The 19532-nt window shown below is 58.1% G+C and overlaps 1 protein-coding gene across 1 annotated transcript in view; it reads left to right on the top strand.

Annotated features, from left to right (window-relative positions):
* WDR27 (WD repeat domain 27) overlaps positions 1 to 16476 on the top strand; it is a 176729-nt gene extending 160253 nt beyond the window's left edge. The window contains exon 25 of the mRNA XM_053904259.1: positions 16094 to 16476. Within this exon, the coding sequence (XP_053760234.1) occupies positions 16094 to 16234 (141 nt within the window). The 3' untranslated portion in view covers positions 16235 to 16476. The remainder of the gene's footprint in view (positions 1 to 16093) is intronic.
* Positions 16477 to 19532: the final 3056 nt, after the last annotated feature.

Consider the following 19532-nt stretch of genomic DNA (forward strand, 5'->3'; position numbering starts at 1 on the left):
GATGCAGAGTAAAGGAAGCCACATAGAATACAATGCACAGTCTCTGACTCAGGTTATAGGATGTTCTGGAACAACTGAACCCTACAGCAGTAAAGATCAGATTGTGGTAGGGGCCAGTCTGGACAGCATCACAGGCCGGTTTCTGGGGAGATGGGCATGTCTGTCATCACATGTGGGTTTCCTGAGTGTATGAGTTTGCAAACTAAACACGTGGTATGTAAAGGACACCTCAAGAAAACATTCTTTAAAATACACAGAGAAGGTCGTATGCATATTTCCAGTAATGGTTGGGTGATGGCATGTGACAGAGCAATGTTTTAGCTGTAGAGCTGGGGATCTAAAGTCCACACTACTTTGTTCCAGCACCTCTTCAACCACGTGTGCCCAGCACCTGCTGTGTTCCAGGCCCTCTCTGGGCCCATGGGAAACAGATGGCCTTCCTGTAAGCAATGGTGGGCTTTCTTCCCCAGGCTAGCCTCCCTCTGCTAGGCTCATTCAACAGAACAACATCTATGGCTTTGTCCCTATGGGGTCTTTGTAATGATTTTTTTTAAGTTTAGAGAGACAGTGAGAGAGCACACGAGCACGAGCTGGGGCGAGGGGCAGAGAGAGAGAGAATCCCAAGCAGGTTCTGCACTGTCAGCACAGAGTCCGACTTGGAGCTTGATCCAAAGACCCTGGGATCATGACCTGAGCCCAAATCAAGACTGAACCACCCAGGTGCCCTTATAATGATGTTTTAATTACCTGAAGGCCCACCACTCAAACTCCAGAAAGGGTCAGAGGCCAAGGCTTTAATTCCACCAGGTATACATGGAAAATAATATATCTTGATGAGAGAATTCTGGACGAGAGGTAAGAGAAGTAAATGCAATAAAACATTTATGCAAAGGGGAAATTTTAAATATTGAGTGATGAGAGAGCATAGGGCAAGCTGGCAGGCCTCAAACATGGGCCCCCCCCAACCCCAGGTAGGATATTTATGACACCCCTCGGGCCCTCCCGGCTGCCCAAGAACAAAGGAAAGGGGAAAAACAAATGGTTAACTGATAACGATCACAGTCCTGCAGGACCGGAGTCTCCCATCAGTTCACAAATGTCTTAGTAAATTACAAGAGAAAGGCAATCTTATCAATAGTCTAACCTCCGGAAGCCTATAGACCCAGTTTCCTGGAGCCCCAACATCACCCTTCCCGCCTCAGTGAGAAGGGGCACAAAGGCAGAAGGAAATGGCTTCCTTCTAACCACAGCCCACTGACACATACTTGAGGCCCACAGAGAGCAACATTCCTCCAGGAACTCCCCGTGTCTTCGCTAAAGTGTCGCTAGGGGGAAACACAAGCGTAGTTGGACAATAGCCAGGCCTCCAGCGTCCTGTGTCTTCTTCAGCATGAAAATCCCACTGGAAACTTCCCCTTGATTTACCTCCCCCCAAGCCCATAAGCAGTCTCTCCTCGTGGTCCCGGCGCAGCTCTTCCTGCCCACGGGTCCTGTCCCTGTGCTTTGATAAAATCACCTTTTTGTACCAAAGGTGTCTTCAAGCATTCTTTCTTGGCCGTGGGCTCCAGACCCCCCGTCATCACCCCAAGACTTCACCACCGAGTACTTCTCCATCCCGTGTTCGAACACCGTTTCCACTTCTAAGTGACGGTGCTGCCTTCCCTTCCTTCTTCCCGTTCCCAGACACTACTGCAGACACGGACACGGGCTCTCGTCCTTGAGCCTAGTGTGTTCACAAAGCCGTGCTGCACAGACACGTTCACACGTCTCCCCTCCGCCCCAGGAGCGCCTGTCGGGTGGAATGTGTGCCTTTCTGCCGCCTTGTTCCCGGAGACCCCGCTCTTCCGCCCACACGTGAAACCTTACTTCCCTCCCCGTGCTCTCCCGCCGTGCGACGTCTCCGGCCCTGACACTAAGGGGCTGGTCGGGTGCCGTCCCGGCACGAGGCAGTGGGCACGGGTCACGTGGGGCTGTCTTGCACCCACGGGCGGCGCCACGGCATCGAGGTGCGTGTGCGGAGTCAGGGGGCTCCGACGTCCTGGGTTCCCATCTCGCCTACCTGCTCATCTCCCTCATGCGACGTCCCACCTGCCGCGCGTGTCAGGGAAAAAACCATCATCGCTGCATATTTTTCCTTTGCAACCGATTCAAATGCTGTGAGGTTTCTCAGGATTTTCCTGGGGTTTGAGCCAAATCCTTGTATCTGTTTTCCCTCATCTGTGCAGAACAGTGAAGCTGGACGCCTAACTTGTGTCACGTAGCCTACGTTGCACAGGACATGCCTCGCCCGGACCGCGTGAAACCAGAGCGTGAGGGAAGCCGCGTCGGCCTCCAAAACGGTTCGAGCTGCAGGCAAATTATTTGACTGTCCCAGAACATACTGCTCATGTTTTAATTCTCATCATCTCAAGCTGGTGATAGTTTCCGTGTTGGTTGTGAACCATAAGGAAACAGAAGAGGTAAAGAAATCTTGGAAAAGAGGTGTGCACTCGCTGGGATTTTTCTGCAAAACGAACTGCCCACACCTGCTGGCTTCAGGCTCACGGGCAGGGCAGAGCCTGTGACCCTCACCGTGGACGTGTGGCCCCCGGCGTCAGCGTTTCCCGAGGCGGAGGGTGAACGTGCACGTGGCCAGGGGCACTCTGTAAGCCACCTCCGCCTCTGCCACCACCGAGTCTGTTCGTGTTCCAAAGTAAACCCATGGCCACACTCAGATCACGAACAGGGTGGAGTGGGGTGGTCGCCTCTTCGAGGGGGCAACAGAGTCGCGTGGCAGAGGGCCCGGGATCCGTTAGAGCCCGGGAGCGTGGCACGGGAGCCGCGGCACATCCCCGCGTCCTAGAGCGCTGTCTCGGGCCACGCGGCTCCAGTGCCTGCCTTGTCCGCCACCCGCTTCTGAGCCTGGTTCCAGGCCTGGTGGCGAGCCTTCCCTTCGGCGCCTGCCCCGCCCCGGGTCGCTGGGGGCCGCATCCCAGAACGGACGCTCGTCCGTAGGGTTCCCACTGCCCAGGTGTGTCGCGGCAGGTCCAGGGCCGGCCCCCCGGGCCCCCCTCCTGCAGCAGACCCCCATCTCGGCGGGCGGTTTCCATGGCTGGTGTTGCCTCGAGCTGTCGCACTCTGGCTTCTCCGCAGTCGGCGGCCGCCTGTCGGCTCCTGCAGGATGCTTCCAAAATCCCGGTGTCTGCGGCCAGGTTTCTCACAGCCTCGTGGGAGTTGTGAAGTGGCCTTTTTTTGGGTCCTTATGTTAAAATGTATGCCTCAGAAGCCCGACTTAGGAGGAAGAATTTTTGAGCAAAAGCGCCCAGCAGGTGTGGTGGTGGCTCACAGAGGTTGCATCTTCTGGACGGTTCCTCTCGCACTTTTGCAGGCGGGACGATGCCGCCACCCAGGGCGTGAAGCCCGAGGACTCTCTCCCTCCAGCGGGTGCCTCTGCGCTCTCAGTGAGGCCTGTGCCCCGCTCCTGCCCCCCGAGCCGGTTTGGGGAAATATTCCTGTTGCGTCTGTGCAGCAAGAACCTTCCCCCTTGACACCTGGTACGTCCCCTGCACTTGCCCCTGGCCGTGCTCGTCGGCAGGGGATCATGATGTTGGCGAGTATTCGAATGCTCCAAGTTTTATATCTGTTCCTAAAAAACCACTGCAGAATTCTCGGCGGTCAGAGCGGTAGCTGGTCCCATCTGTGTGGCTGTGTCTGCTCTGAGTCACAGAGATGATGATGAGTCCGGAGGTGATCACTCGGGTGGCTAGACGCTGCTCACACCTTCCTCCTGCACCTGGTGGCTCCTCGTCCTCCTGTGGGGACACCTCGGGCCACGGTTTTCTTCTCCGCAGCAAAACTGACTCTGTGCACGTAAAATCCTCAGCTTTGCCTTCGATTTAACTTTCTCTTGCTTCCTTACTATAATGGAGTAGTAACACACTTATTAATTGCATTATTTTCTGCTATTAGATGTTCTTGTATAGCCTTCCCTCCCTCTCCATCATCCATTTCCATAAACTGGCCGCCTAGTTATTCTTGACACAATTTCATAATGAGTGATTGTTTTATTAAGAGGTTTTTAAATACTGTTTATGTCTGATAGCAAAAGAGTAAATTGGTTTATTAAAGGGATGGTAAGCTTTTAAGCGATTAGAAAATCAATTTAGCAACAGATTTTGATTACATGATTGTAAATAATATATATTTTGTGACTTTTCAGGTTTTAAATACCAATTAAGTGAAAGCTAATACTTTTGTAGTTATTAATTTGCTTACAGTGTGGTGAATTTTACAAATTTTAATGTATTTTGTTTCCGACTATAGGATGCAAATGACTTTTTTTAAATTATTTTTTTTAACGTTTATTTTGAGAGAGAGACAGAGTGCGAGCAGGGGGAGGGGCAGAGAGAGAGGGAGACACAGAATCCGAAGCAGCTCTGGCAGCTCAGAACCCGACGCGGGGCTCGAACTCACGAACCGTGAGATCACGACCTGAGCGGAAGTGAGATGCTCAACCGAGTGAGCCCCCCAGGCGCCCCAAAATCTGGCAAGATTTTTATCGGAAGTGTTGTTCACACTCGGTATCTGGTGGCGTCCCTAATGCTGTTTTCCTTTCCTCTCTCGGTTACACAGTACAAAGGCGGAGGGGTGGGCCTTCTTTCCCCTTCCCCCGTGGATGCCCCCACGCGCTCTCGTCGGCCGCAGAGCCCACGCAGATGCTTCCCTGAGGGCAATGGCGCGCACCCTTGGGAGGTCCTCGTGCGGCACAAGCCAGACCGTCCCTCGGCCTCCACGGCACATAGGTCCCTCCTCCGCCAGGGTCCCCACCACCATCCCTGAGGGGTATGCTCTCCTCCCACGTGGGAGCCCCCTCTGCCTCTGGTGCTGAGGCCCCGGCCCCAGGCCTGCACCGGCTCAGGCGTCCCCGCCGCCCCCCCACAGCCCGAGCTCCCTGGAAAGCCAGGCTGCGGCCCCGACCGGCTGTGCCCTCGGCTCCTGCCGCGAGGCCGCCTCCCGGCTCGCCTCACACAGGAGGGGCGTCCCGTCTTCAGACTGTTGTTGCCCGCGGACGGACCCCGTCTCAGGTGGGGCCCTGCCCCGCGGCCTCCCCTCCTTCCCGCCGCGACCCCGCCGCGCAAGGCCTCTGGGGCTCATGGGCTCACAGAAGTGAAACTGTCCGTTGGCCGCCACCTGCTACTGGTGGCCCCCGCGGGGCCCCGGGGGCCGGGAGTGCCCGTGGCCGCGTGCGCGGCTGGGGGTGGGCCGGCGGCCGCCAGGCCTCCACCGGGGGCAGGTGCAGGTTCCGGCGCGGGCAGGGTGGCGAGAGCCACTGGTCGCTACTCACTGCGTCCGCCCCGTGGCTGTGTGGAGCCGGTGGGAAGGCTCCGTGGTGGCGATGAGTCTCGTTTTTACATTTCCACTTGCAGCGACGGCAGTGCCTCGTGTTCGCGCAGCGCTTCTGGGGGACGGCACCGTCTACAACCTGTCCACGTGCCAACTCCGTCTGTGCTCCCAGCAGTGTCACAGCCCGGGGGCCTCACCGGGCCCGTCTTACGGCCACGGACGCTGAGGCTGAGGAGGGGGCTCGCGGCCCCGCTCGCCGCCACCACCCGGCTGCGGGGGGTCTCCCGTGGGCCTCCGTGGGTGTTTCCGGCAGGAGACGGGGAGCCCACGGGCCCCTTGGGTCCCCGAGCTTTTCCACGTGTTGGGGGAGGCGCACACCTGCAGGCCGTGTGAGTGAGAGCCCAGAGCAGCTCCTCGGGGTGGCCCGCTTTTCCGTGGCGATTCGGTGCTTCTAGTCACCCCGGCTCTCCCGCGGCCTGACGGGAAGGTGGGCTGAGCCCCTTCACCTGCACCCGCGACAGTGTCCTCCCCTCCCCCGAGCCCCGAGGCAGAGACGGCCTGTCTCCACCCTGCTGCGGGCTCCTCCCTGGGAGACAGGACAGGAGGACAGCTGAGGAAGGCCGGGGCCCCTGGGCAGTCCCGGGGTGGCCCGAACCCAGGACAAGAGGGACGCCGGCTGTGTGCGCCCGGCCCGGCCCGCACAGTCCCGCTGCCTGGGAAGCTGCGGGTCTGCACCGGGAGCTCCAGGCAGCAGCACGGCTCCGGCCTGTGCGCCCTGCATGTGCTGCCTCCGCTGCCACTTTGGGGGGGGGGGTCCGAGATTTGCCCAGAAGCCTGTTTACTAAAGTAGAGGAACGGAACCACGCTTAGCATCGAGACGGGCCGTTGCTATCGACGCTGGTGTTCCGAGGAGTGACGAGAAGGTGGATAATCTCCCAGGTGGCCACCAGCCTGTGAGGGGGGACCCCGCAGAGCAGGGGTGCGGGCGCACGTGCCCTCGCGTCCATTCTGCGGCTGACGGGCGGGGTTCCGGGGTGTGGGGCCTGCGCGAAAACACTTTACTGAAAATAGAAGATCCTGAGGAAATAAGAGAGAAACACACGTTGTTTCACCCACAAAACAGATGGAAAACAAAGGCCAGGAGGAAGTTTCCCGTCGTCCGCGGTCCGGGGGTCCCGGGGCTGTGCGTGTTTGCAGGAGTCCTTTGGGCAGAAAACGGGGGCACGCGTGGGTGGGGCCGTTGCTTCCATGATCTCGGCGGCTGCTGGGGGCCCCACCACCCTCCCGGGGAGCACGTCGTGGACAGAAGGAGGGGAGCGGTGTGTGCCGTGGACGCGGGTGTGACTGACAGGTGAGGGCGGCGGGGACCCCTCGGGGCACAGCCGAGCTTCTGGGTTCCAGCCTGACTTTCCTGGAACTCGGCAGTGATGGCGACGGTCAGGTGGAGTGTTGGTCCTGTTCCTCTGTTGCGACCACGAGTGAGCCCGGCCGGAGAGGCGCGTGGGGACGGAGCCTCCCTGGTGGCGTGTCTGCGGCCGCGTGCTGCACAGCCGCTGTGCGTCCGAGTCGCGGTCCAGGGGACGATCCGGGGGGCCCACGTGCCAGGTGGGAGCGGCATTCACAAGTCTGTTGAACAGCAGTCGCTGCGGGCACAGCTCTGTGCTCCGGGGCCCTGCCGGGGCGTCAGTGGGGTCCTCGGGCCGACTGAACCTGCCTCCTCCCCCTCTTGTGGGGTCACAGGCCCCCGAGGGTCCTCGATCGCCTTCCAGCCGGCATTCAACAGCCCGTGGGGCTCCAGGCACCGGCATTGGACACACGGGTGGGAACAGGAAGCCACCGCGGCCGCCCTCGCGGGGCCGGTGCCTCTGGCTGTGAGTTCCCAGAACGCTGATCCATAGTTGACTCCCCCTGTCACACCACACGGCAGATTCCCAGCGGGCCTGCCCCCAGGCGTGTCCGGCCCAGCCACGCGGCCCTGCCCCTCGCCCCCCGGGCAGGGACATCTCATGAGCCCCTCACAGCGCTCGCTGGCCCCACCGCCCCTACAGCAGCGCCGGGCGGGGTGCTCGCTCCCCTCCTCTCCCACAGGGGTGCTGAGCTCCCCGCTGAGCCTCCACGAAGCAGCTGTGGCTCCGTGGCTGCACGTGGGCCACGGGCGTGTCGGAAGAAATGAACGCTCCTGGGCTGGCTTCAGGGCCGCACACACAACTCCATGTTCCTTCCCTTCTGCGGCTCGGGTCGGGGGACCCTGGAGACAGGAGGGACCCTGGTCCCTGACACTTGGCTGGGAGGAAGGCCCTCATCCAGAGAACTGGTGTGACCATAGCGTGCAGGGCAAGCGTCTGGCAGAGCTGCTCTGAAGCTACTTGGAGGCAGACCCCTGCCAAGTAGCCCGACTCCAGGGCGGTGTCTCTGGACCCACGGTGTCCCCACGGGCAGCTAGCCAGTGCCATCTCCGGACTGGCGAGAAGTGCGGATGTCCGAGCTTGGGAATGGGTGGGGGGCGGGGGGTTGGGTTGCAGTATCTGTGTTTCCACAAGCCCTCTGGTGATCCTGCTGGAGCCGATGTTCCAGAACTCCTGCTCAGGAGGTTAGCGGGTCAGTATACTTGAGTTCTGTGCTTTCACAGAGCGTGAGAGAGAGGATCCCAGGAAGGAATTTGCCAAATAGAAACGACAGAAAATAGAAACAGCCCAGTCACGTGAACCTTGAAATGTGAGGAAAACCCACTGCTTCTAGATTCCAAACAATCAGAAACAAAACTCAAAATGGCTTCGAATGACCCAGAAAGACTTCTCAGTGGGGAGAAAGACTCAGGTTTGCTGTGGAGATAAGGCCACCACGTGCGGTGTGCCGCCTTTGCACAGATGTGGGGTGGGGGGCCACGCACGACAAGGCAGGGCACGTCCTCATGCTGGAGGACACCCCGGGCGGTGACCCGGAGCAGCCACCGGCCACATCGGCCGGAAGCAAGACCGGAGGCCTTGCAGTCTTCGAGGCAGCCTGTTGCCAAACGATCCAGAAGCCGGGACTGCCTTTGGCCACTGAAGCCCGGAAGCTACCCCTGGTCCCACAGCCTCGCGTCAGCGGGCAGAGGGCTGAGGAGGGCCCTCGGGAGAGAGGCCCCTGGGGCGGGGAGCGGTGGGCGGGAGGTCTCTGTCGGATGGGGCACCAGGGGCCGGTCAAGGCGCTTGGCCCATGCCCCCTGTGGGCAGGATTTCATCATCTGGGCGAGTGGCACTGTGTGTGGTCTTCCTTCCGGGGCAAGAGTTTCGTGGCGGAAGCCCATGCCTGCTCTGTTCCCCTCGGATGGCGCACGTGTCCCTCCCCGCCCGGCCGGGTCGGAAGGCCCAAGGGTGATGAGTGCCCGTCCTCTGCTGGGAAGGGACGGAAGCCTGGCTGGGCGCCTAGGGACAGAAGGGATGGGGCTTGTCTGCCAGGAGGTGGGACCCGGAAGGGGCTGAGCAAGAGGAAGCCCAGGAGAGGCCCCAGATCAGCTCTGGGCTCCTGGTCCCGAGGGATCCACACAGCGGCTTCTCCGCCCACCCTGTCCCTGGAAGTGCCGGGCTGAGGAAGCCTGAGCAAGGAGGCGTCCAGCCAGCGGATCTTGGTGGGGCCTCACGGAGCCCGGCCCTCCCTCGTGGGTGCTGGCGGGGGACCGGTGAGCCCACAGGCGCCGTGGGGAGACCAGGTGGGCTCGGCGTTCGGGACCCAGGGCAACGGTGGTGGCGCCGCAGCGGAGGGCAGGTGCACCTGTCAGAGGAGGAAAGCGGGGAGCGCGGCTGGCCAGATCTCATCCCGGGGACTCACTAGACCAGGACAAGGATTGCCCTGAACCGGCGAGCGCAGGTCGGGGCGGGGGCCCAAGAGCCCAGCTGACTTAGGTGGACGCAGTTCCTGTGTCCCCAGCTGCTTCCACTGCGCGGGGTGGTCACTTTCCCCAGCGCGCAAACTGGGCCTGCTGGTGTCGGTTTTCCAGGTGAACCCGGGGCCCCAGGTGCCGAGAGATGCGATCCGGGTCAGGCTCAGGTCGCAGGCGGTCCTCGCGGCAATACGCTCCTCACTTCTTTGAGGAAGTCAAGGCCCTGGACACGGAACCTTTCCCGCTCGCTCCGTCGTGCAGCCGAGGGTCCTGGGAAAGGGACATGACGAGGACCCGGGGAGCAGACTCGGGTGCGGCGAAGATTGGTCTGGGGATGACGCCGGGGGGGGGGGGGGGGGATGTGTAGATGTGCGAGCCCGCACGGTGTGTGAGCCGCACGGGTGTGCGAGCTGCATGGCTGTGGGAGACTGGGGTTGGCTCTCCTTCTGAGGAACGAAGGGACTCACTCCCTCTGCTTTGCCGTCCACGCGCTTTCCTGTGACAGCTGGGTGCCAACCGGAGCCCACGCGCTTGCCTGACGCCCGCGGGGGACGAACGAACCTGGTGCTGTGCTGGAGCACCCGCCCCCTCCTCATCCCCTCCCCCTTCAGAGGAACTTCATTCCTGGCTCAAGACCTTGGCCCCAAAGGCCCACAGGCCTCTGCCCCTCCGTGTTGCCGCCCCCCACGCGCCCCCTGGGTGAACGCGGCGGGACTCTGGTTTCTGGGCCTGGCCCGGGGTGGGTGACCGCCCAGCCCGGGCCTGTGGTGCAGGAGGGAGGGGGCGGGGAGAGTCCAGACCCCGTCCCCACCCCCCCAGGGCCGCTCACATCCTGTCCCTACCTGCTTGTCGGGCTCCAACCAGCCAGCGTGGCTTTCTAAGCTTGTTCAGATCCCAAAGCCTCCCCCGTCCCGGGAAACCCTTTACCCGTCGGGCCGTCTGTCACCTTCTCTGTCCTTGCACGTGGCCAGCTGTGCTCCAGGCAGCATCCCGCGCTCCGTGGGACCCCAGCCGGACGGCCCCCCGGCTGCTCGGAGCTCCTTCCTGCTGCGAGAACCCTGGCTCCCTGGGGGGGCGTGGGCACGCGACTGCGAGGTTCGTGTCACCGTGCGGGGCCCCGCGGTGGAGCAGCTGGGCGGACGGCGCGCGGTGGGCGCTCTGGCTGCCGCACGCAGTGTGCGTCCTGGGGCTCGGGAGGGCGCCCTGCCCCCCCGGTGCTGTCACTGTGTCACGGGTTCGGTAGCTGTCAATCTTCTCTCTCGCCCGGGCCCTCCGTGCCCGCCGACCGTTCAAACGCGTACGTTCCGCAGCTTCAGGACTCAGCTCAACTCGCCACGGACTGATGCGCCTCTGCCGTCCGAGGCCGCGGGTGCGGTGGGTCCGGCAGAAGCAGGCTCGTGTCGGCCCCGCGCCGCGCTCACCTCCCACGCCAGCTGCACTCCAGCCCCGCGAGCCCGCGAGACGCTTTCCCGACGCCCCCTCAGTCTCGTGGGCGAGCACCTCGGGCCTCCTTCCGGCCTCGCACGCCCGCAGCCGCGTGAACGCAGGATTGTGGAGGATCGCCACACGGGTGCCCCCTCGCCACGGAGGCCTCATCTGGTGCCAACAACCCGCCGCACCAACTAGGGAGGACGGGTCTGTGCGGCTCAGCGAGATCTCCCGACGTGTGTCCCCCAAGGCCCGGAGAAGGGACCCCGGCTGAGTGTCTGGGAGACGCCGCGCGCTCCCGCCTCGCGGCTCGGTGACGCGTGCCGGCCTGTCAAGAACACGTCACACAGCACGGAGGCTGTTGTGTTTTCTATACGGTTCCCTGACATTTAGGCCACTAATTACCCTTTCCCTCGAAACCTCTGTTAGTCTCTTCACGGGGAGTTCTGGCTTGGGGTTTGGAAAGCACGCGTGGGTTAAGGAAAGGTGATGGGAAGGAAGGATTCAGACCTGGGTTAAGGTTCCAGATCCCAAACACACCTGTAAACCTTCTCAAGCGTCTGGACCTTTCTTTCCTGGCTGGTTAGCGTTTGGTCCAGCCCTTCGAGCCCACTCAGAAGACATCGGCGGGGACGAAGGCTGGCGCGGGAGGGAAGCCTTGTCTGCCAGCTCTCTGTCGGGAGGGCTGGGCTTTCCGCTCTAGAGGTTAATAAAAACATAAAATAAAAATAAAAATTGCTACGCTTTCTGAATGACTTTATGTTTTTCCCCTAAGACTTTCCTGAGACGATGATTCAGTCTCCTGTTTTGAAGCTGCAGAGATTTAAAGTGGGAGTTAGACCTTCGGTGTTTGAGAAAACGTCTAGGTCACTTCCCTTGGGTGCTCGCACCGGGCTGGGTCCTCAGCACCCCGCAGGCCGCAAGCCGACTGTAAGAGGGTGGCAGTGAGCTCTTGGCCCCAGTTTATCAGAAGATGTGGGCTTTGCTGGAGCCTTCGGGCCCATTTGCCTGGAAATGGGCTTTTGTTTCTCTGCCTTGGTCCGGAGGAAGGAGACCAAGTTGGCTGGGCGCCTCCTGACCTTTCCTTGGCCGAGGTCCTCCTGACCTTTCCTGACCTTTCCTCGGCCACCCCCCGGGGGAGGGGGTGGTGGGAGGCAGACGGAGTGAGCTCAGCTCTGTGGGATTCCGAGTCCGCAGACGCCGGGACACCGGGCATAACTCTGGTTTGTCAGAACACGCTAATGCGCCTCTGGATTTAGGAGAAGAACCCAGAACCTTTTCTTACGAGACAGCTTCCGGAACAGCCGAAGGGATCTTCCAAGCGAGCCGGAAGACACAGGGTCTTTGGAGCAGGGCGGCTGAAGGGTGTGGGATGGACAACATTCCGTGGCCCAGACTTCCAGAAATCGGCCCCACACCCAGCGGTCCTGTGTTTTCCGAGTGACCTTGGAGTGTGGATCTCGGGGGAATCGTGTCCGCTGCCTGGGTTGACGTTGAGCAGAGACAGCATGTGCGAGATGACCAGGAAGGAAATACACAGGCGCCTCTGAAGCCAGTCGGCACCCAGACACGGGGAGAACCCGTGGGACCCCATCCAGAATGAGGAAGGACTGAGCCACGACCCTGGGCTGGTGCCGGCCGTGCGCGGTAAGTACCGAGGAGAGTTCACGGTCAGAAACAGGAGAACGAAATGGCTGGAAATGCGCAGGGTGGCGTGCGGGGGGAGGGCCAGCCGGTGCAGGTGCGGTGGAGGACAGGAGGTGGTGGCAGTGTGGCTCCATCGTGGGCACGGCGAGCCGGCCCTGGCCGCGCCTGGCTGTCTACGCAGGAAGCGGCCGTGGGGCTGTGGGGGGCACAGAGTTTTTCGAGCACGCCGGCTCCGCGCACGGATGGGGACGCACAGACCCACGAAGAGAGAACGGGATGTACTGCCAGGGGCGCCCATGAGGGGTGTGTATTCCGCCCCGCAAGACGTGAAGCTTTGGGAGGGTGTAACGCACCGGGCGCCAAGAGATGAGGGCAAAAGCCCGGAGCAGACGCGGGCCCCGCTGGCCCGCCTCTGAGCACCTGCTCGTCCACGGTGCACCTGTCTGCTGGGGCCCGGGGGGCCAGGGAGCTCTCAGCGTGTTCTGTCACCGAGGTGGCGCATGGCGAGGGCGAGTAGGGTACAGGGCGAGGTCACGTGCCTGCGAGCACGAGACGAGCGCCCATTCCCACGCCCCCCTGCGTTGCCATCCCCCCCGAGACCCTCAGAGAGGATTCCTCATGATGAGCCAAGTGGACGCTCTGACCCAGTCCCGTTCTGTGCCAGGGTCACCGCGGCCCCTTTGAGCGAAACCTACCCCATGGGGCTCCTGCGGGGGCTCCGCCCTCCGGCCCTCAGGTGTCACGGCCAGCTTCCCGGCTGCGTGCGCCCCTGCCGCCTGCTCCTGAGCACCCACACGACGCTCCTTTCCCTGGAAGGTCGTCATCGACATTCCCTCCCACCTTCAGGGAACGTCCTGGCCCCGGAGAAACGCCGCCGTTCTTCCATCAGAGAAGGGACGGTGTGGCCCTTGGACCCTGCCCCTGGGCGTTGAGCATAGTCGTGCAAGAGGCCGGGGGAATGGGGCAGACACGTGCACTGCTCACAGCCGGCCGTGTGCCCGTCACCTGCGCACAGACTTCCTGGGCTCCTGTGTCACGGGGACAGACTCAGACTCAGTCGCCCGGGGCCTCACGCCCGCAGGGCAGGGTGGATTCTGGGGTCAGGAGCAGCGTTTCTTCCTTGGATTTCGCCCGAAAGATCGCCCTCGCTGCCGAGACACTTCTTTGAGCTCTAAGCCAAGGTCTCCCAAGACAAAGTCAGTGATCAGAGTGGCTAATTTGCATACTGACAGTAAAACTAGAGCCAAAATGGTTTCATTGGGTTCGCTTGGCAGCTTCTTACAAAAGTCCACTCGAAGGAGCCCAACCTGGTCTGCGTGAGTCCAGAGAGCGTCACTGGGATTGAGGAGACCCTGCCATTCGCCCTGACGCCAGATTTCGATGCACGAATTGTCCCTTCAAGACACCCTCTCCCCCTCGGCAGCCCCTGCGCCCCTGCCCTCGTCCCCCTCCACCCCCACCTTCAGGTTTCAAGTCAGTCGATCGCTTTGTTCTCCTACGTTCAGAAGACGGCCTGTGTGAGTTTGCTGAGCGTCTGAGACACCCCCACCCCCACCAGGGTCCCGGCACACGTGGCTCCCACCCCACGTCCTTCTCGCCTCCCAGGTCGTCTGCCTGGCTGTTCCTCCGGGCCGGCCTCAGGTTTATCACAGACAAGAGACCTCTCCTCACCTGTTACTTCTGTCCCTGTCTGCGCACTCTGGGGAGGGCAGGCCCCGTCCTTTGGTCCTCGCAGCCGCCCCTCGCGTGTCCGGTGCCCGCCTGTCTGTCTGGGAGCTGGCAGTCCACGTGAGCAGAGCTCGCGTGTCACTTGTACTTCACGGTGTTTGGAGAAGAACAAACAGGACACGCAGGTGGGGGTCCGGGGCGGTGTCTGTTCAGGGCGACGCGAGTGGCTTCGCCGACAGGATGGAGGTTTGGGGACAGCGGAGAAATGACGGCTGCGCGCTTCGGGTGGCTGCGGCTCCCCCGACGGGAAGCAGGATGCAGCGATCCTGAGGCAGCTTCACCAGGAGACGGCAGGGAGGCTCCCGCCTGAGCGGAGTGCGGAGGGCGGAGGGGGCTGACCCCAGAGGCCGCCTGTCTGCGGGGGGGTGGGGCGTCCTCACGACGAGGCCCCAGGAGGCCGCTGCGCAGACTCGAAGGCCGCTGGCGCACGGAGGGTGGTAGGCGTGGTGGAGTGACCGGGCTTCCAAAGCCTTGCCCTGGCGCCGGGGGGTCAGTCGGTGAGAAGTCAGAAGCACACACTCTGAGGCCGCCCTCGCTCTGGACTCCAACCCAAGGTAGGTCTGGCCTCAGGTTCAGAAATCCGCTGAAGAGCCACGGGCCACGTGGAAACTGATCTAGACACGGCCACAGCTAATCGCAGGGGGAAACACAGAGGCAACCCAGCCGAGGGTCGGGGTGGGGGGGCGAGCCGGGGGGAGTCCAGGAGCAGGACCGCGGTGGGGCCTCCAGTGCCCTCTCCTGAGGCCCCCGGGCTCTGCCAGCATCCTGCCGCCCCTGGTTGTCAACCAGTCAGCCGCGCTCAGTTCTTCCTGGGGCTCCGTTACGTGGGCGTGATTGACCGTCCACGCGGCTGAGGCGCACAGGCCCGCGGCCCCGTCACCCTGTTTACCGCCTGGCCAGCCCAAGGCCCAAACACAGACCACGTCCTCGGACCCGAGGACCCAGGCCGGACCTCTCCCGGCAGGTTAGATTCTTTTCTGCGCGTCTGGCCACTGTGTGGACGGGAGACCATTAACCCTCAGGGAAGGCTGTCCGCTCTGACCTGAAGAGATCTCAGCCAGAGCAGGGGTTATGCAGCATAAATACTGGCCGGACTTCCTCGGGGAAAGATGAATTCTTCCAGGCTGGTAACACGTCCGTGTTCTCTGACTGGAGAACCGTGGTCACGAGGGAACCGCCAGCGGGAGGAGTGGTGGCTTGTCTTCCCCATCCCGCAGGTAGGACGGCTCACAGCCCAGCGATTCTGGCGATTGAAGCACAACGTGGCCCGGACGTAATGCAGGACAGACTAAATATTTCCGGTTGGGATCCCGCAGGAGACGGAAGAATCAGGAAAGACTCCGCACTTCGGAGGAAACACACACACCGTCTGTGGATCCCGTCACCTGAGCGCCAACCGCTCTGGGCTTCCTGGTCCCGCCAAAGCCTTGCCCACTCGCTGTGCAGGGACAGCGGCTCAGGGCCCAGCCTGACCCTGACTCCTGTGTGACCGTCGAGGTTATTAAGCCTTTGGGACCTCGGTCACGTCCCTGTTTGGAGGCTTCGGAACAGGGCCATCTTGCCAGGGGTGACTCCTCTCCGGGCTGATGAATCCCCGCCCCGGTGGACGCCCTGTGCCTTTACGACTGCTCTGTTTCTTGGACTTCCAAGTTTTGCAAATTGCAAGTATGCTTGGGAAGTGGTGCAATTTGTTTCTTAACTGCTGATTGTCAGCGCCAGAGCAATTCAAAAATGCGCATGAACTTTAGAAACCCAGGGTCAGTACAGTGGACATTTCTTGGTGTTGTTCTCCTAACACGTGAAGATTTAGCATATCCGGGACTTTCTTCTGTCGTTTCTGATGATCACGTTCTTACATATTCTGAGCATGAAACTGTCCCACACTATTTGGTACTTCCTACACAGCTGCCACATTTTCTCTAGTAAATTATTTCACAGGCGTCGTCACGTGGAGTGACGGGCCGTGTTCTCTTCCAACAACCTGGACCTCAGGCCTGGAACAGTGTTCTGTGCTAAGAGAACAAAAGTCTTAGTCCTATTAATCCTCGGAATAATAACAAGAACGATGCCTAATATTTATTTTTATTTTCCCCGGATCTTTTACAGATGGCGGCAAGAAAAATACATGTGGTCCTTGGAAGCAGAGCCCAAAGTCCGTGTGATCATATTCGAGCCGGTAACAGGAAACGAGAAAATCATTTCCTACATACAACACCGTTCAGTATTTCTCATGCAAAAGTCACTTGAATTGCCTGCTTTGTGTCCTACTTCGTCATAGTCGGAGTTAGATAATACACAGTTGTACTCCGTTACAGGATTTGGGGGTTCTCTTTCAGGACCTTTCATCAAAGTTACATCTGCATCTAATAATGTATTTGTACGTGTACATGCAATTTTTATTACCCTTTCCAGGGAGGAGAAATTTTGAGGCTTAAGTTACATCTGTAATGCTTTTTTCAAAAATAAAACCCCAAAGCAATATTACAAAATGACATTCAGTAGAGGTGTGTGGAGTGGTGGGTACATGGGTGTTTGTGGCATTTAATCTTGGTGGATCTCTAGTTATTAGATTATTTCAAGGGTGGCTTCTGGTTTAAGTCTGTTTGTGGGTCGGGGGGTTTTCTGTATCTTCTTATCTTTGATCGTGAACAATAAAACGATCTTTGTGTCACCCTAACTAGCGGGCGTGCTTTTGGATACAGAAGATTCACCTGAAAATGACTGAAGAAAACATAAAGACTGTTCCTTCACGTGATGAGAACCAGAAGTAGTGGCTCGTGTGGGTCGTGGAGGGGCCACGCTGGAAAGAGGGCGCTGGGGAAATGCCTGGGCCTCTCGAGACTTAGAAGAGGGTCAAGGAGAAAATGCAATCTTTTTCAGACGAAGATAACATATGTCAGAGCTTCTTCTATTTTCTCACCGGTGTCAAGCATTCGAGAAAAAGCACCAGGCCAGAGCAACCAAGGAGGCACGATGACTGAAAGTCAAATAAGGGAAACAGACCTCTAGGTGACCTCAGCTGGGGACAGTGGAATACATCAAAGCAGTGTGTTCAAGGAAGCAGAAGAAAATGTAGCCAATTCAATCCGGTCCCTGCAATCTATAAAGAATCAAAAGGACATTCTAGAATTAAAAACCAGGTTGGCTGACATTTAACACTCAGCAGGTGGATGTAACAGCAGGTCACGTGTAAAACAGAGAAGAGAGCAGAAATCTCAAAGGACAGGTGGGCGTCTGTGACGCTGTGATGTGGGAGCCAAACCGAGTTCTAGAACCAGAGGAGACAGAATGAGGTAGTAGCCGAGCTAGAAGCAAGAAACACTGGCTGAGATTTTTCCGAAATCAAACTAAATGGCATCAAGCCATAGATTGAGCCTGCAGCCGTCGAGCAGGGTGGGCAGAAGGGAAGGCCACTAGTCACTTCACAGGAAGACCACCGAAAACCAAAGATGGAGAGAAAATCTTAAAAGCAGACAGAAAAGAAAATGACTCGGATCATCCTCAAAGGAGCTATGACAAGAATGACCAGGAACCACGCCAAACACAAGAACTGGGAGGTGTCTTCAAGGTACCCGGAGGAGACAGGTGCCCATGTAGAATTCTACAGCTGATAAAGATGTCCTTCAGGGACAGAGACGCTTTAGAAGAGTAAAAACTGGTAGGATTTGTCACCAGCAGATCTGCGTGAAGGAATTACAAAAGGAGTTTCTCAGGAAGAGGAAAAGAGAGGGGAAAGTGGCCCGTAGAAGAAATAACACACCAGAAAGGTTACGCATGTTGGTAAATCGGAAGGAGTATTCAAAATGAAAGGGGCATCATTCAGTTTAAAATATGCGCGGAGCTAAAGCGTTGGAGACAGGCGCATGGAGGGTACAGGGGGTGGAGGTGGGAGACGGGGGGTGGGGTGCCGGAAGGTCTGTGGAACCTGAGACGCACGTGGAGGCAGTGCCCGGGGCCTGCGGAACCACTGAAAAAAAGCCGTGTCTGTGGCCATGTGACCTCCAACTGTAACCTAATGGACGGAAGATAGAAGGACTAAAAAATCTGATTCATTCGAAAGAAGAAATGAAGGAAATGAAGAAGAAAGCATCCTATATACTCCGAGTTCGTACTCAGATTAAAAGTTGGAAATTCTCAGCTTCATAAGAAGGCAAAATCTGTTTGCTCTTCCAAGAGATGCATCCTAAAAATAAGGACGCAGAGCGTTTGAGAGTGAAGAGGTGGAAGGAGGTCGTGTCATTTCACTTGGTACGGTGTCCTCAGGGTCCATCCGTGTTGCAAACGACAGCAGTCCCTTATTTTTAAGGCTGAATAATATTCTATTGTACGTATTTACCACGTCGTCTCCATCCACGGGTCTTGTGAATAAAGCTGCCACGAACCAAGAGCGTGGATGTCTTTTCAAGACCCGGATTTCAGTACCTCTGGGTAAATAAACACGAAGTGGGGTTTGGGGATCATGCGGTAGTTTTATCTTTAACTTTTTGGGGAGCCACCACCCTGGCTTCTACAGCGACTGCACCAGTTTGCCTTCCCACCAGCAGTGTAAGAGGGTCCCTCTTCTCCACATCCTCGCTGACACTTGTCGCTTATTTTTTAAAATAACAACCATCTTACTTGGTGTGCAGTTATATTTCACCGTGGGTCGATTTCCATCTCCCTGAAGATTAGTGACGTTGGACCCCTTTTCCTATACCTGTTGGCATTCTGTATGTCCTTTTTAGGAGAAATATCCGTTCAATCTTTTGCTCATTTTGTAAGGCTTGTTTTTTTTGTTTGGTTTGGTTTTTGCTATTGCATTGTGGGAATTTCCCATGTAGTTTAGATATTCAACCTTACCAGGTACATGGTTTGCAAATATTTTCTCCATGAAAAGGTTGCTTTTCATTTGGTTGATGTCTTCCTCTGCCGTGCAGCTTTCTGGTGTGATGTGGTCCATTTGTTTACTTTTGCTGCTGTTGCCTGTGCCTTTGGTTCATATCCAAGAAATCATCGCCAAGACCCGTCAAGAAGTCTTTCCCTCATGCTTTCTCTTAGGCATTTTATGGTTTCAGGTCTTACATTCAAGTATTTCATGTATTTTGAGTCAATGTTTTGTATGGTAATAAAAGGTCTGATTTCTTCCTTCTGGGTTTGGATGTCCAGTTTTCATAGCGCTGTAGACTGATAAGGTGTCTGCTTCCCATGATGTGTTGCTGGTGCCTTTGCTGGACATTAGCCGACCGCATAGGCACAAGTTTTTTGGTGTTTCTGTTCTGATCTGCCAGCCTGTGTGCCTGTTTACAAAACACCACACTATTTTGGTTACTGTAGTTTTGGACAAGTTTTGAAGTTGGGAATTTTAATTTTCAAAGTTGCTTTGGCTTTTTGTGTTTTTTTTTTGTTTTGTTTTTGGTGGTTTTTTTTTTTTTTCGTGGTTTCACTTGAATTTTAGGATTGTTCTATCTTTGCAAGTCTTCTTTTCTTGGCTAGTCAAGCTGAGCGCTTACCAGTTTTGTTTATCTTTTCGAAAAAACAATTTATTTTTTCTTTTGCTTTTCTATCA

The sequence above is a fragment of the Panthera pardus genome, unplaced genomic scaffold, assembly GCF_024362965.1.
Source record: "Panthera pardus isolate Hobbes unplaced genomic scaffold, ASM2436296v1 HiC_scaffold_17, whole genome shotgun sequence".
Taxonomy (NCBI): Eukaryota; Metazoa; Chordata; class Mammalia; order Carnivora; family Felidae; genus Panthera; species Panthera pardus.